General features: G+C 49.4%; 1 protein-coding gene across 1 annotated transcript in view; it reads right to left on the bottom strand.

Moving 5' to 3' along the window:
• Positions 1-16,585, bottom strand: part of ITPR1 (inositol 1,4,5-trisphosphate receptor type 1) — a 158,540-nt gene that overhangs the window by 74,657 nt on the left and 67,298 nt on the right. Inside the window, exons 21-36 of the mRNA XM_088061743.1 lie at positions 15,773-15,914; positions 14,691-14,844; positions 13,688-13,875; positions 12,030-12,168; positions 11,796-11,854; positions 11,237-11,398; positions 10,966-11,136; positions 9,975-10,040; positions 9,128-9,265; positions 7,549-7,674; positions 6,987-7,187; positions 5,111-5,362; positions 4,454-4,579; positions 3,640-3,768; positions 1,582-1,608; positions 636-756 (exon numbers count right to left, since the gene is read on the bottom strand). Coding sequence (XP_087917869.1) covers positions 636-756; positions 1,582-1,608; positions 3,640-3,768; positions 4,454-4,579; positions 5,111-5,362; positions 6,987-7,187; positions 7,549-7,674; positions 9,128-9,265; positions 9,975-10,040; positions 10,966-11,136; positions 11,237-11,398; positions 11,796-11,854; positions 12,030-12,168; positions 13,688-13,875; positions 14,691-14,844; positions 15,773-15,914 — 2,201 coding nt within the window. The remainder of the gene's footprint in view (positions 1-635; positions 757-1,581; positions 1,609-3,639; positions 3,769-4,453; positions 4,580-5,110; positions 5,363-6,986; positions 7,188-7,548; positions 7,675-9,127; positions 9,266-9,974; positions 10,041-10,965; positions 11,137-11,236; positions 11,399-11,795; positions 11,855-12,029; positions 12,169-13,687; positions 13,876-14,690; positions 14,845-15,772; positions 15,915-16,585) is intronic.

The following is a 16,585-nucleotide window of genomic DNA, read 5'->3' as shown; positions in this document are numbered from 1 at the left end:
CAGGAGCTTCCACACCTCAGAGCTGTTACTGTTGTTTGAGGTGTGGGAGTAGGAATCCATCCCTACCCACACCCCACAACAACTCGTGCTGGCACACGTGGACACACAGCAGCAGAACTTGACCCCATATCCAGTACAAGCTACTCTTGTGCACTCCACTGAAAATGGAACAAATTTAAGGGCAGGACTGGCACTCCCAGCTGCACCAGGGGAGGCTCAGGGTGGACAGCAGCAGGAATTTCCCCATGGAAAGGGGGCTCAGGCCTTGGAACTGCCCAGGGAGGTTTGAGTGTCCATCCCTGGAGTGCCCAGGGAAGGGCTGGAGGTGGCACTGAGGGCTCTGGGCTGGGGACAGGGTGGGATTGGGCACAGCTGGGACTGGATTATCCTGAAGGGCCTTCCTAACCTCCGTGATTCCATGAAAACATCTCCCTGCTGCAGATCAACAGCACTGCAGGGAGTTTGGAGGTTGGACAGAGAACACACTTCAGGTGACAGTGACAGCACCAGTGCTCAGCCACGATGACCTGGCAGCGTAAGCCTGGACTGAGACAGGCCCGGGTGGCACCTGCAGGACACAAACCACGCTGGCCCTGTGGCCCTGGCCAGCCACAGCAGGCAGCTCTGCTCCTTACCTACGTCAGAGAGCACACGGATACAGCTCTCCACAGAGGCCTTCTGGCTGGGCATGAGCCAGGTGCAGTGGTACACCCTGAACACCCCCTGCAGCAGCTGCACGAACACGGGCTGCCGAGTCTGCAAGGCAAGCACAGCACAGTCACAGCCCCGTCCCCCAGAGCCCGGCTGATCCCAGCCCAGCTGGCACTCTCCAGTCCCTTCTAACTGGTCTGCAGCACTTGTTGGGCAACTCCCCGTGGCTGCAGGGTATCTACCACGGGATCAGCAACTGGATGGGAAGGGTGGGAACCAACGCTGCAAGGGAAACATGAAACGGGAGCCTCTGCAGCAGAAAGCCCTGGTAATTGAGGCCTGACTAAGCAAAGGAAATGAGCAGTCACCTTCATCTGTTTTATCAGAGCTATCAGCAACCCTGGCACACCGATTCCTCTTTTAGTGTTGACCAGCAGCTGACTCAAGAGGCCACAGGTAAATGGGACTTGGCTATGTGACAGCACAGCTCCAGAGCTGGAAACTCATCGTGTTCCAAGCATTATTAGCTGGTCTCCAATTCACCAAGAAACCAGCTGTGTGTTACGTGGAACACAGGCAGTGCTTAGTGGCAAACTGCAGCTGCTGTGGATCAGCCAAAATCAAGGTGTGGTTTCCACCCCTGAATTCCACCTTCACTACAGACAGGTGAGCTGCTCCAACACACCCAAGCCCATGAGCTCTGTTCCTTCACCTTTGCAGCTGCCCAACAATAGTGACCAAAACTCCATTTGGTTTTGGTGATTACTTAGTAGAACAACACATTTAACCTGTAGAGGAAAGAGCATTTTAAATATTTCAGTCTGAGAGGGAGCACCCCGTGTCCCCTAGCCATGGAATGCTTCTATCAGCTAAAGGAACTACACCACAGTGCAACCACCACAGGACTTAGGAACACCAGGGAAAAAATACCTCATTTATTCTGGCCAACAGTAAAGCCTGTTTGCAAGAAAAAAGCGGAGTTAGAGTAAAAAGCCAAATCTATTAGCTAATTAAATCTATTAGGTCAATTAAATTAAACACCATTACAAAATGTACAAGAGGAGAACCAACATTCAAGCCCCCAAAATTGCTAGGAGGCAAATACCCATTACCCTTTCTGGAAATAAGCCAAACACCAGAAACCATGGCCAACAGCAGCATTCACCCAGGGCCCTGAAAATACCTGAATGTTTGGATTTAAACCACCCACATACTCCTTTCAGCTCACATCTAAAGATTTTTTGGTCTTAAAAAGCCTTTAAGATGTTTCATTTGCTTAAATAAGGTCAATAAATCAAATAGGAGATTTACCCCATGTCCCTCATGTCTCCAGCTGCACTTGGGAGGGGAAACCTTGGGCAGCAGGAGCCTTTGGAGCAAACAGGCTGAACAATGTTTGTTAAAGAGAAGCTGTGGGCAGCTGTCCTTTGCCAAGAGATTTGTGTTCTCCTAATTTCATATGGTTTGAACCACATGATGGATGGACAAGGTGTTCCCTGAACTAACGAGGCTGAGTCAGGGCAGGAAGAATTTCAGTCAAACGAGCCCTGACATGAAGGAGCAGGAGGCAAGGGAAGGCTGGGAGGGACAAAGAGGTGCAGCAGGAAGGGCAGGGAGGGACTGAACCCAGAGCAGAGTGGCCACATCCCTCACCTACAGAGATCAGCCCACCTGCAGCACCTCAGGGGGGAGGAAATCCCACCTGGAGCAGGGGTGGCCACCAGGCAGGTGGGACAACAGGCTGTGCTCCTCAGGGGGGAGAATCCCTGGTATAGACAAGAATATTGGCAGGCAGGAAAAGGGAGAGAAACTGCTTTTAACTTGGAGATGTAGAGGAAAGATGAATCTAGGACAAGGCAGATCTATCAACTGAGATGGGAAAAGAGGTGAACCAAGTGACTTCATCCTGCTAGACAGAGGGGGAGATTGAGAAACTAAAGAAAAACTGCTGATATAACATTAACAGATGGCTAAAATAGGATGGCAAGATGTGTATTCAAATGCTGCATCTCAGAGATGACAACTGAGAGCAGGGCAGCTCAGGTGCATGGCACAGAGGGAAGGGCAGAGCCTGGGGACAAGGCCACTGTCTCCGTTTCTCACTCTGATGAGCACAGAAGGTGATGGGCAACAGCAACTGAAGTCACCTGAGGAGCAAATCAGCTGCTGCACTGCTCAGGCTCAGGTGAGGTCAGAGACCTGGCAGGGGTAGGACTGGATGAGCTCTGAGACCTGGAGATTGCACTGCAAACATCTGCCTTTGGCACTACCACATTGGATCTGCCCCCCTGAACCTCCTGCCAGAGACCTGACCGCTCCACCCACACCCTCCCAGAAAGTTATTTATGAAAGAAGAACAGTGTTATCTCTGAGCAAATATAAATATTAGGGCAACATCCTGACACTGCTGCTCTGCTGTACAAATCTCTGCCTTCTCCCCTTCACAGGTGTTCCAAGCTCCTTCTTCATATTTCCCCAACTTCTGAACAAGGCAAAAATCTACTCAGTGAGACATGTGAGAGCTTCTGGGTTTTTGTTCTGAATCCCTTTTTTTTTTCTTTTTAAAGGGAAATTAGAATCTTTCTGTAAAATATGCTGCCCTTACTCAATCACCCTTGCTCCCTCTGTGATACCTGTGGCAGGGGGTTGGATGAGAGAGGCTTTAAGGTCCCATCCAACACAAACCACTCTGGGATTCAATAACACACAAGAACTCTCTACTAAAGACCTCGGTGGTAGCACAGAGTTGAATCCACCAATGAATTAATGTGACACTTGAGCTTTTCTAGAAGAACATTTGGACTGTGACCTACATATTTTTCCATTTCTCCAGCAAAAAGACCAGTCTGGCCACCGAGAACAGCGACCTATTCGCCCCCCAGTTACACCACCACTGCTCCCATGTTTCTTTGCACTGCTAAATGGCACTGAAGTGAATGAACACAGCTGCCTTGGCAGTGTCTCTGTGTGTCTCTGTGCATTTCCCACCTGCAGGGTGGTGCTCTGGTCAGAGAAGGGGGAGCTGAAGAAGGTGGTGACGATGCTCATGACGATCTCGGTCACGTACTTCTCCAGGATGGAGTCTGCGTGCTTCCTGTCGCTGGTGTTGTTGCAGGCCTGCAGCACAAACCACAGCAGGGTCAGGAGCAGCTCACCAAGGCAGCTGGGACTGGAATTCCTCATTTCCCATCGTCCTGGTCCCAGCAGTGCAGCGATACTGACGGGCTCTGCGTTTCCAGCGCGCGCCGGAGCAAAGCCAGCGCTGCTGCTGCTTGGATGTGCTGGCAACACAGCACGGCTGGGGGAGGGAAAAAACCACAGTGGCTTGGAGGAAAGCAAGAGCACGATGGGGAGGATTGAGGTGTAATGCTTTCGTATGGGGAAATACTTGGAATCCCAGGCAAAAAGCCATATGGCCAAATAAACACCAAGCCTGGAAAACAATCTGTCCTGACCTGCCAAAAAACGCTGAGTGCTGCTCAGGAAGGAGCTCGGTGATCCTGGCCAGAATAAGCAGGCCAGGTGGCAGGACAGAAAAGGCACTGGACAAAGGAGCAGGGTGTGGAGCTTCACTGAGCTTTGGTTTGGGCTTGGATTTTTTTCTTTTAAAATGGAAAATATGAATGTGTTCCATGGAATATGACTAATGAAATCCACAGGCGTAAGGAAAAGGAGGCAGATATTTACAGGAGTATTCAGGGTACTTATTGCCTTGATGCACTGCGATGTGTTATCCCTACTGCTCTGGATTAAAGAGGTTTTTAAGCCTCCTGAATTCGGTTCCTTGGTGCAAATACATTACCCGGCAGATGTCAACCAGGAAGTTCTCAAACAGCTTCCACATGTGATTACTGGTGTAAATCTCTTTCATTTCTACTTCTGTGTCCACATAGCAGTGATTCAAGAAGTTGATGTATGCTATTTTGACCTAAAAGTAGAGAAAATAATTCATAAAGAATAAAAACCGGAATGGTGGCATGAATGAGTATCATGTCACATTAAAACTGCTACACAGATCATTTGGAATTCTACTTCTTCCTTCTACTTAAACACTGGTGAAATTTAATGCCATGAATAGAAAGACACCATCCAATAAAAAACCACCGGGATCACTGCAGACAAAACGTCAGCATAATAATAATTTCCAGTTCTGCAGAACCATCTGTTCAAGGTTAGCAGCACATCCATAAACCTCTCTGCCTCAAGAACCCCATAAAATAACCAAGTACAGCAACACATTCCCACTTTCAGGGTAGGAATGAAGTAGAAAAGGATTCAACTTGACTATCCAGGTTGGCTGGGGGTGCCAAGGGCAGCAGCAGGGAAGGGCTGCAGCTTCCCAGCTCGCTGCCCACCGCACCAACCCCCTGCCAGGCCAGACCCAGCAGTGCCAGCCCTCTCTCACCCAAACCCAGAACATTTCAAACACAAACATCCCAGCTCTCCTGTAAGCCCTCACCTCAGGTATGCAATCCTCGTGGGTCACCACCCTGACAATGTCATCCAGAGGCAGGAGGGAGTTACATTTGATTTCTGTGTAGACGTTTTTGCCCTCTGTGCACACAGCCAGCAGCTCTACCAGGTGGATGTGGTACATCAGGGGGCTGTTCTCGTCCATCCTGTCCCTCTCTGACCTCATCATCTGCACCAGGGTCTGGAAGGAGGCTCTGTCGTTGTAGAACACCAGCACATCTTCCCCTGCATTCACCAGCTACCGGGCAAGGAGAACATTCCATCAGCAGAGCAAAGCCTGGGATCCCCCCACAGCACTGCCCTGGCTCGGGGCTGTCCCACCCCCCTGCAGCCCCTCAGGGCAGCTGGGCACTGCCCTCACAGACACAGAGCTCCAGGAGGACATTTCCCATTGCACTGACCACTTCTGGACTACTGAAGAAGTTCAAAGCCAGTCCTGCTGCCTGCTTAGCCAGAACCTGTGCCAAGAAGTTTGTGACTTTCCAGTGTGCCTTTCCATCTCACATCTGTCGCCCCTGGTGACTTTCTAACGCAGCTGTGGGCAGCCCTGTGCTGGTGGAGAGCTGCCCAGGGCATGGGAGGACTGCAGGGCTCACTCCTTCCACCCTTCCCAACAAACACCAGTTGTTTTCCAAGGCCAGGGAGTGACACATTAAGGCACACTGAAGATTTCCACCAGCTTCACATTTGACACCTGGCTGGCCACCATTTCAGAGCAGCTCAGACCTCCTGGAACTCCAGGAAAGGAAGGAGATGGAGCAAACTGAGCCCTGCTCCAGGCTGGGCACTGCTGAGCACACAGCTGCAGGGATCCAGGGCTCTCCTCCCACAGGATTTGGGAGAAACAGCAGGAAAAAATGTAGAGGAAAAGCCCCAGGGCAGCTACTGACCCCAGGGAAGCCCCTTGCTGAGCATCTCACACTCAACTACGTGTTGAGAAGCTCACAGAGCCGGTTTTGAGCTGCACAAGGAAATATGGAAGCTTTTCTATCCATCTATCAGGATTGATGCCCAAAAGCCAGATTTGACAAATCTGATCCTGGGGCTCCCCCTGCTGAGGAGGGAAACATTCCAGCAGACGTGCAGATCTGTCAGCCACATCCCATCCAACAGCCTGCTTAAAGCATTCAGTCGCCCTTCTCTCACCTCTCCCCTTTCCCCTGACTCCCCAGCTTCCAGTTACCCACATCCCTCTCTCCAGTCCTCATCTTCTTCCCCTCCTGCACTTGAACAGCTGAGTGAGTACATTGTGCTAAGACTGTCTGCAAGGGCTAGGAGAGACAGGACAAAGAGGGATGGCTTCAAATCGAGAGGAGATTTAGATGGCAGAAAAAATACGGGTGGTGAGGGCCTGGCACAGGTTGCCCAGAGCTGCTGTGGCTGCCCCTGGATCCCTGGAAGTGCCCAAGGCCAGGCTGGAGGGGGCTTGGAGCAGCCTGGGACAGTGGGAGGTGATTCTATGGTGGTTCTACAATTTCATAAAAAATTCCCATCAAAATGCTGTCATGGTGAAATTCTCCTTCTGCTTGAGTGATCCTGAAATGCAACTACTTCTCTTCAAGCCAGTTTTACTTGACAGAGGCACCCTTGCTTCATAACCCCACCTACACGCTGCTGTGTACAGGCCTGGGAAGTAACTCGTGCCATTAATAACCAACCCCTTGTTACACCTGTGAGTCAAGAGCTCAGAGAGCTTCTGGTCCCAAAAAGCCTGAGCTTCCTGAGAGCTGTAATGCTCTTTTTGCATGGTGAGAGCTGTCAGCTTCTTGGCAGTCCCCAAAGCGAGAGGATCAATTTGTCATGTTCACCAACTGCTATGTGCAAACTTCTGTTCAGACCCTGCAAATCTCTGCAGCTCTCACCTCAGCCATTACCATATCTTGGCATTTCTTAATGAATTTCCCCTCTGCCTTGACAATGGTCTGCAGGAACTTGATGTACTGAACGTTCCTTCCGTGCGTCTCGATGCAGTGGACGAAGTGCTGAACCACGCGCTCGTTGATCTCGCTGCAGAGCTGGAAGTTGTTCATGAAAATGTGCTGCATTGTCACTGCTTCCAGGATCTGATGGAGGGCATGGAAGGGAACAAAAAAATCAGGAAATCAACAACCCACCACATCCCTACTGAGGTTAGGGTAAAGCCAACGCTCCTGCGGGCACTGAAGGGAACTTTGCTGAGGACCTCAGCTTTCAACACCACTGCTCCTATCTCAACCTGTCTGTCACTCCAGCCACTTGAACTTTCTACACTGAAACTGCCTTAAACAAACATCTTGCCAACTTTTGAGGCTTTAGAATGAAAACAAAGAGTGACCTCTTCAACCAGTCTTGCAACAGAACAGCCCCAGAGGTATCACCAAGGACGGTCCAGTCCTTTCTCTTGCTAGAACAAAGAAATAAATCATGGCCCGAGGTTATTCTTACCCCTGGGTTAAGGAACAGGTTTATGTGCTTGTGCAGCAAGGCCTGGTTTTGTTGGTTCCCAGCACAGAAGTTCTGCAGGAACTCGTGTGCGAGCTTCATTATCTCCTGCATCCTCGTGTCTTCAGCCTGGGATTGCATGACAAAGAAGAGGGGGTTAAAAGGAATCCCAAGGTTCACCTTGAGGTGAGCACAGGATGAGCCACAGCTCCAGCAAGGGAACTGTCACGTCCCTCACACCCCGAAGGAAAACAAACCTCCACCCAGTTCACAGACATTTGGGATGAGCTGGGCCAGCTCCTCGCTTCCAGAGAGCGTCAAAAACACAGCCCATAATAGAAATTACAGTAGTTTATTCTCTGAAAGTGCCTATTCCACGGCCAGGCCTGCCAGCAACGTGCTTTAGTCACTTCTACGCTTCTGAACATCCCAGCCCCTTGGCCAAAGCACACATCATCACCTCGGGGCTGCCCAGGAGAGCTGCCACGTCCCACCGCAGCGCGCTCCGGCAGCACGGACGGGGACACGGCAGGGATGGAAAGTTGCTACTGCACCAGCTCAGCCCAATTTATCTTTACTGGAAGCTCCACGCTCCTTGCAGCCTTTCCAAGCAGCGCTGAGGACCCGGTGCCCTTCCTCTGACGTCAGTGTGGATCCCCAACCCACCGATGGCAGAAGCCACACTTTGGAAAATTACTGTCTGTTCTTATTTTTAAGGAATTTCATAGATTTTCAAGGGTGAAACCCCTTCCACACTGCCTGTCTGATGCACATTCACATGCAGGGGACAGAAAGGCGATGAGAAGGTGTTGAAGGGTGTTTCTGCTGCTGATTTTTAGCAAAATATGACGCAAGAAGCCATGAGAATTAACATTAATCAAAGCCACCGTGTAGAATTACTGGTTCTCAGAAACCTGATGGGTTTGGAACAGAGGACAGCAGAGTGAGCAGGAAAATGTGAAGAGGTGCCTCACCTGTGTACTGATAAATACCTGTCACCTGTGATTCATGAGCAGCCAAGGTGCTGACCTTGGGGCATGCTGAGCACAGCCTGGTGCTCTGCAGCCTCACAGGCACAAGCCAGGCCCAGCGGGCTCCAGCCTGCACAGCTGGCCAGTGCCAGCACTGATGTGGCTAACTAGGAGCAGCAGGCTCAGCTGGACAGCCAGTGGGTATTTCCTCACCTCTAAGGGGGAGTTTAGGACTCCACAGCTGGGGGAGGGTCTGTATCTACTGCTCATAAAACCCCCGGGGACAGGCATCCTCCCTTCTCTCCTTGTTCCCAGGATGGTGCTCACACAGCTGCCTCAAACCAGGGTCTTGCTTCCATCAACACAGCTTAGCCTCAAGGCAGCACCTGCCTGGCAGGGAAAGCTCAGAGCTGAGCCTCAGTTCTGAAGGATGACACATTAATACTTTCCAGTCAGTAGTACATACGTGTATATTCAGATAAACAGAGCTTGTCTCAGCACGGGTATTTTGTAGACTATGAGGCTACTCTGTGCATCCAATCTACAGGGAGGAGGCTCAGGAAGATTCAGAGGAGGTATGAAAAGTCTGTGACCGTGACACAAAGCCCCACCTTCTCATAAGGGATCTGCAGCAGCTCCAGCACCACGGCGTGAGCTCCCATGTTCCTCAGGAGTCGCTGCTGCTGCTTCCTGCTCTTCCTCACCGAGGCCCCTTCCTGCACACAGAGCTTGCTGAGCCGCAGCAGGATCTGCAGGAGACACTGGCCTTAGAGCCCCAACTCTGGCTTTTTTTCCAGAGAACGCCAGGTCCCAGAGAGCAGCAACAGGGACCAACTCGTCTGCACGGAGCAGAGCGGCTCCAGGCAGCCCCTCGTGGCCCAGGCTCCATCCGTGGCATCTGACTAGGGCTGCTGGACTTGGATGATCCTTGTGGGTCCCTTCCATCTCAGGATACTCTACAATTCTGAGATTCTATGCTCCTGCAGAACTCAGCCATGTCAAATGAACCCAACATCAAGCTCCACAGCAGAGCCACAGACACACCTTTAGCTCACACCACACCAGCACCACAGCACGTTCTTGATCTGGTATTTTCTACGTGAAATTTCAACAGCACAGTGGCTTTGAGTGCAAGGTACTCAGGACAGGGCAAATTAAAATTGCTTCTCCCCTTGCTTACTGCCTTTGCAGACCTTAACAATAAAAATATTGTGTTACCATTGAAACAGCAGCAAACATCGTGTTTCTCACTAATCCATTCTTAAGGAAAGAATACACACGTCGTGCTTATTCTATCCTGGCTTCTCATTCAAGTTGGGATTTGTTATTACTCAGCAAATAGTTTCCACAATGGCAGAGTGACTCAGACTTTCCTGGGTGCCTCCCTCTGACTGCAGCTCTCCAGAGCTCTGTTACTCATTTACACTTCCAGTGAACTATCAAGAAGCAAAGTTTTACCTCTTTTACTACCCGGTAGTTGTAGCTGCTAGTACTTTCAGGCTTTTGAGACTTGCTGTGACCTTCCTGAGGATAAAATCAGACAATTTATTAGTAGCTTATACTACTGTCTACATGAAGGCTAAAATTACCGTTCTAGGATAGCGCCCGCTCTCCTCCTGGGAAGGACTGGCATCCTCCAGCTCTCTGACAGCCTCAGAAAAATACATACAATTATCCTGTCAAGTCACATTGACCTCTAGGACACAAAATAAGGTGAGGGAAGGATGATTTCAGAGGCAGCAACCTCCTGTCCTTTGCCTGTCACATTCTGTCTCTAATCAAGTCTCCCCTCAAAACAAACCCCTTCCTTTCTCTCCCTCTCTGTTGTTATTAAACTGTCACTGCACAAATACCAAGAGATTCCTCACAGCAATGTGAACAAGAAAAGCAACAAATGGATTACTTGTATTTACTTCCAACGATAAATGTTCCTAAACCAGGGACTGCTTCTTGGATCCCCTCATCCAGTCTTTCCTACTTGATTGCAAATTATCTGGAAGCAAAAGATGCTCAAAGAGTTCTAAGCCAGATGTGCACGTTGGGAAAATCCTGTGTTATCAGGTAGAGATAAAGCACAGTTCTCTGCTGTCATTTAATCAAGTGCCAGGACTCAAAATGCATCACCTGAGCAGTTCACAGCTCTGCCCTTACCTTACTTGAGGTACTTTTGACTGCACAAATCCCGTGCCATCGGTCAGTGCTGAAAGGACACAGCTGGGGAGCCAGAGCAAACCCAAACCAGCCCTGTTAGACCCTAAAGGTGACACCTCAGTGGCTGCTACTGGGCATCACCTGGCTCAAGTTCTCCTCTCATTCCTGCCTCAACCTGGAAGCAGTAGAGAGAACCTCACCTAGGCAGTGTGCTGGGAAGATGGGCCTTGTCACAGTTCTGAAAGCAGCTACACCCTCCAAATATCCACCCAAATTCACACAGACACAACCTAATTACCTCTTTCTTCTTGTGCTCGTTTTCACCTGGCACACTGTCCATGGCCTCATCAGGACCTTGGCCTTTGTACACCCAGAGCTCAGATTTCTCCACTATTGACCTCAGCTGGTCCAAATCTTGTTTGATCTGCTTGTAGTTGTCAACATCTTGGCTGGTGACGAGCAGTTGAACCTTACAGGGAGGCAAAGCCATTAGATGCACAAAAAGGGCTGGGTTCAGCTGCCATAAATACATTCAGATGAGGAATAGCTCTCTCCAAGCACACAGGTACCTGCTTGAAAGCCTGAAGGACTTCTTGTCTCTGGCTGAAGTGCCTGAAGAGCAGCTGCAATGCACCAGACACCAGGGGAGGGTAATCGTGCATCGTTAAATGCAGCAGCACCCGGAGAAAAGTCCTGCCCCCGTGGTCATCCAAATCCAGAGGGGTGTTCTCCTCACTGGAAACACAGCAGGAGTTAACCAGCACATTAGACTGAGGGTCCCAGCAGGTTCTAAGTCCTCTTAGCAGTGCCAGAAAACCTTTTTTACTCAAATAAAGGGGTAATTTGTACTGAGATTTTGTTGCAGCATGGAGCTGAGATGCACCGGTCCCGCAGCTTGGCTTTCACCCACACCACAGAGCCCTCCCCTGAGGATCCTTCTGGCTGGTCCCTGAATCCCTGTTCCTTATCTCTGGTTTTTGATCCAAATGGTCCCTACTCTGAGCTGCATCAAAGCCATTTGAGGAAAATGAAGGCTGGGTAGCTGTGGCAGCCCTTTTCCCAGTCCCCACTCCTTGGGAGCCCTCCAGCCTGGGGACTCCCCCTCCATTAGCACCTGTGAAGAGATACTTTCCTTCCACTAAAGATCCCCTCAGCTTGTTCTTCAATGTGTTCAAAATCCAGGGTTCCTGAAAAAATAAAACAGGACGAATACATGAGGTCAGAGCTGCAGCAGGCATGTCTTTATGGCTTAAAAACATTTCAAACAGCAAGTGGGACCTGAAGCAATCATCCCATTAGTCCCTTAAGGATTCCAGAGCCTTCCCTAAGCCACACAACCTCATTCCTTGCCAAACAACCCACCTGGTACATTAGCTGGCATTTCTTGACTACTGCTTCCAGTGGGGGATTCGGACATCTGGGCATTGCTCTCATCAAATTCATGTTTAAATATACAAAGCAGGCAGGAGATCCTGTAGTCCAACCGCACGTTCAGAATAAACTGATGATACACAAGTAGAAAAAATGTTGAAATAATTTGTGTATTTGCACCACAAGTCACACAAAGCAGAGCTACTGATGTGCAACATTAACAGAGTAGAGATGTGGATTTAACCTGGAAAAGTCGCCCAGGGTGGGGAGGCCCTGGCAGAGTGAGCCCAGAGAAGCTGTGGCTGCTCCTGTATCCCTGAAGTGTCCAAGGCCAGGCTGGACAGAGCATGGAGCAGCCTGGGACAGTGGGAGCTGGCCCTACCCATGGCAGGGAGTGGAACTGGATGAGCTTCAAGGTCCTTTTCAAACCCCATCCATTCTGGGATTCCATTTTTCCAAGATACGCAAACATTGCCTTAACAACCCCCAGAATTCAGTAATATTTTCCAGGGATTTCAATGACCATGATACACACACATAATAAATACTGATGAGTAAAACATCTTGGCAGAGTTCTGGTGCCTCATTCCTGTGTGATGCTGGCATCCTCACCCCGTCCCCCAGGAAAGGAAAGCAGCATTTCCATCTCCATCCTGAACATGTGCTGCTGCTCTCCCGGGGTGCTGTGACACAGGAGCAGGACACAAGCTGCCAGGAGCCAGGCTGGGCCACACAGGTCACCACTTCAGCTGGGCTGGACCAGCTGGTGCCAGAGAAACCTCCAGCCTAGCAGAGAACACCTTCTCCATGCTCTTAATCTCGAGGAAGGAGCCACAAAGCCAAGAACACTCAGAGCTCTCTCTCACAGTTTTTGGGGAAATGCATAATGCCAGTTTGAATGGCCCCTGGGAGTAGGGAATACTGGCACATGAAATAGCCCCCTGCACGTGCCAGGCCACGAGAGAAGCTCTGGCTTCAGCTAAAATTAGCAGTGGTGCAAGGAAGGAACGGAGCCTCCCTGTGCTGCATCTGCTGCTGCAGGAAGGGCACAGCCTCCCACGGGGCATGGGAAGGAACACCACGGCTCTCCTGCTGCTCTCCTGCCTCTGCCCACCAGGCTCCAGCAGCATTCTGACCCCCAGGACCTCGCTGATGAAGTTACTGAGCACAAAAAGGACTCCTACACTCAGAGAGGGGAGATGCACTTCATTATAATTCTGAGTCAATAGCGAGGAAGGAACGTGTGCGTCCCAAAGACCTTGGGGTGGGCAAGTGAGAAAACCAGAGATGGGAGAGAGAGAGAGGCTGGCTGTGCATGCTGAAAATGCATCTCAGGCTGATGGCTCTGGGCACTTCAGATGGCCCTGCAGACTCAGAGAAATTAGGAAGACAATAGGGTGGAAAACAACAGCTCTGCCTCAAGTCAGATACTCATAAATCACTGCTAAATATGCAAATGTCTACTGCAAACTCTCCGAATAAATTCTTGCAGTAATGGCACAATATTGTCACAAACAAGTTGAGGGCCCCGTACCTGACAAGGTCACCCTTGCAATACTTCCCCAGTTTGAGGCTCAGAAACACATGAAGAGGCAGCAGGACACAGTTAATGCTGCAGGACAGCACGAGAAGCTGCCCCAGTGTGGTACCTGGAGTATCTCGATGATCTTGAGCTTGGTGTCCATGACCAGGATGTCCTCCTTCTCTGGCTCACTCTGCTTCACATTGCCCTCGGGGGCAGCTGCCAGAGGAGTCATGGGCAGGAAGCCCCCACCCCTGAGCACCACCTGGGTCATCAGCTCCCCCACGCCGTGGATTGACCTCATCACATTGCTCCCTTCAGAGAGGAAACAGCCAGGGTTAGCGTGCTGGGATGGGACTGCACTAACAGGGCAAGGACCGGCCACATCCGACAAAGAGAAATTGTCTCAACATTCCACATCCACACCCTGGGCACAGGGGAAGCCAACAGAGGCACTGCAGTACTTGGAGAAGCCCCCTGCCATCTCCCATCACAGGCTCAGCTTTACAACCAAGCCATGGAGAGAAAGGAGATTTCTGAGCACAGCATCAGGGCCAGGGAGGGAGGGGATTGTCCCACTCTGCTCTGCACTGGGGCAGCCTCCCCTCCAGTCCAGGAGGCAGTTCTGGAGGCCAAAATGCAAGATGTAAAGATGTTAGAGAACACCCAAAGGAGGCTACAGAGATGGGGAGGGGGCTAGAGGAGAAGTGCTATGAGGAGCAGCTGAGATCCCCTGGTCTGTTCAGATGGGGCAGAGCAGACTGAGGTCAGATCTCACTGGGGGCTCCTCCCAAGGGGCAGCTCCAGTCTCTGCTCCCTGGGACAGCACCCAGGGAGGGGCTGGAGATCAGGAAAGGTTCTTCTCCAAGAGGGTGCTGGCACTGCCCAGGCTCCCTAGGGAAGGGGCACAGCCCCGAGGCTGCCAGAGTTCCAGGAGCCTTTTACAGCGCTCCAGGGGTGCCAGGGTGGGATTTGGGGCGTCTGTGCAGGGCCAGGAGCTGGGCTGGGTGATCCTGCTGGGTCCCTTCCAGCTCAGAAGGCTGTGTGACTTCATTGTTCCACCCCACAGTGACACTTTGAGATGAACTCGAGCCACCCAGAACTTTCTGTCCTACACTTTCCAGCCTTACCTTTACTTTCCTCGCCTTTTGCCATCTTGGTAATAGGGAAGATGGTAGTGATGTGCACACAGTCTAATATAGCAAGGAGGATTTTGGTTAGTCTGAGGAGGTCACAGAAGTTGTAGAAACCAAAATATATCAGATTTCTGGCTAAGTTAACAACCTACCAAAATAACAATAAAAAGCCTGATTAATACTAAGCATTTTGCTATCACAGTCAAGTTGTCTTAACACAGTGACAAGATCAAGAACCTGGCTGAGGGTCATATTTTATCATAATATCTGAGAATTCTGCAGGACTGTCTACTTCTACATCACATCAGGAAGTTTTCTACTTGCCTACAAACACTGCAATGCTTGCAGTTAATGTCTGTATCTGCAACTGATAGTCTACAGCTACAGAATCAGACTGGTATTTGTCTCATTATTAAACAGGGCAGGACTAGAGGGAAGGTAACACAGTTTTTATCAGAAGATATCACACCCATAAAGCTGCAACTTTCAAGTCAAAGTTTCCCCACAAGTCCACCCCATAAAGATCCACATAAAAATATCACATACAGGGCAAATATTTAATGTGGCCCCATTATCAGAAGTATATTGCATCAATTGTATTTTTAACAGAATTATCACAGCTTTTCTTAAATTAATGGCTATTTGTTGCATGGGTTTGCTACATTTTATTTGCACAGACTATTTTAACAGGTCAGTAAGCCACAGGACACTTTTTCTCTTGGTGAACTATGAGCTCTGGAGTCTTTTGGTGTGTGCAGACAGTGTTTAATTTTTGAGATACTTATTCCAGTAAAGCCTGGCTTTGCAACAACACTGAGAGCACAGAGAGCAAACAAGGCTGCTGCAAACCTCAGACATAAACTCACATTCATTAATTGCGTTTCAAGAACCATCACTGCAAACTCACAAACTTCAGTGGGGTTACTTGCATGAGGAGAAAGGAGCCAAGCTGAGGCTCAGCACTCATTAATTACACTCACTAATTACTTGCCAAACTACCCAGTGCTGAAAAAACAACCAACATTCCACAAGAAAAAAAAAAAAAGAATAGGATAAAATCAGAACTGGATAACTACCTCAAAAGTGAGTTTATTTTTCTCTTTATCAGAGAAAGGGAACCTCTGACACACCACATCTCTTAAATATTCCTCTACAAATTCCATTGTTTGTGCAAATCTCTCCTTAATTTCATCTTTGGAAGTTCCACTGCTATCATAGCTGAAGAGGGGAAAAAAAAGAACAAAACAAAAAAGAAAACAAAACAAAACTTAGCATGCAAATACACAGGGCTCTTTTCCCCCCAGTACAATTTTTCATTGGTTTGTCAAAACCTAAGAAAAGCTAAAGGCTGGTTAATAATTTATCCAAACGAGAGAGTCAGGACACTGACAGCAGAATTTCCTGGCTTTTGCTGGTTTATCCCATATGCTCATTAGGTACTATTTCAAAACATCTGAGAAAAAACAAAAAAATAAGATAATTTTGTCCCAAAAAACCCAGAAAAAGCAAGCCTCATTATTTGAGTGGAAACAATGACAAGTGCCGTGCAGCACTGAGGGGAATGGGTGGCCAAGAGAGGCTGAGTGGGGAAGGTATTTTTTCCTCCAAATAAAACCAATATATATGCAAAGCAGATATTAATTTTTAATATGAATTCTAGGGTTTTCCTCAGTATGTGCAGAGTGACTTTGAGAAGGACAATCCCACCACCTCCCACAAGATACTTTTGCTTCCTGTTTGATCACTTATCACTGGTGAACCTCTGCCAGAGCTAAAACCATTTGGTTTTGTATTTTGACCTTTTAATTTGATTTATTATCTACTGTATCCCTCTCAGAAGAGAAAACCAGGCTGGAAAGGAGGGAAATACAAGAAACAACTGAACACCA

The sequence above is a fragment of the Pseudopodoces humilis genome, chromosome 13 (assembly GCF_049639895.1).
Source record: "Pseudopodoces humilis isolate 2021_Gansu_Grassland_sample_001 chromosome 13, ASM4963989v1, whole genome shotgun sequence".
Lineage (NCBI taxonomy): Eukaryota > Metazoa > Chordata > Aves > Passeriformes > Paridae > Pseudopodoces > Pseudopodoces humilis.
This window is presented reverse-complemented; position numbering and strand designations above follow the sequence as displayed.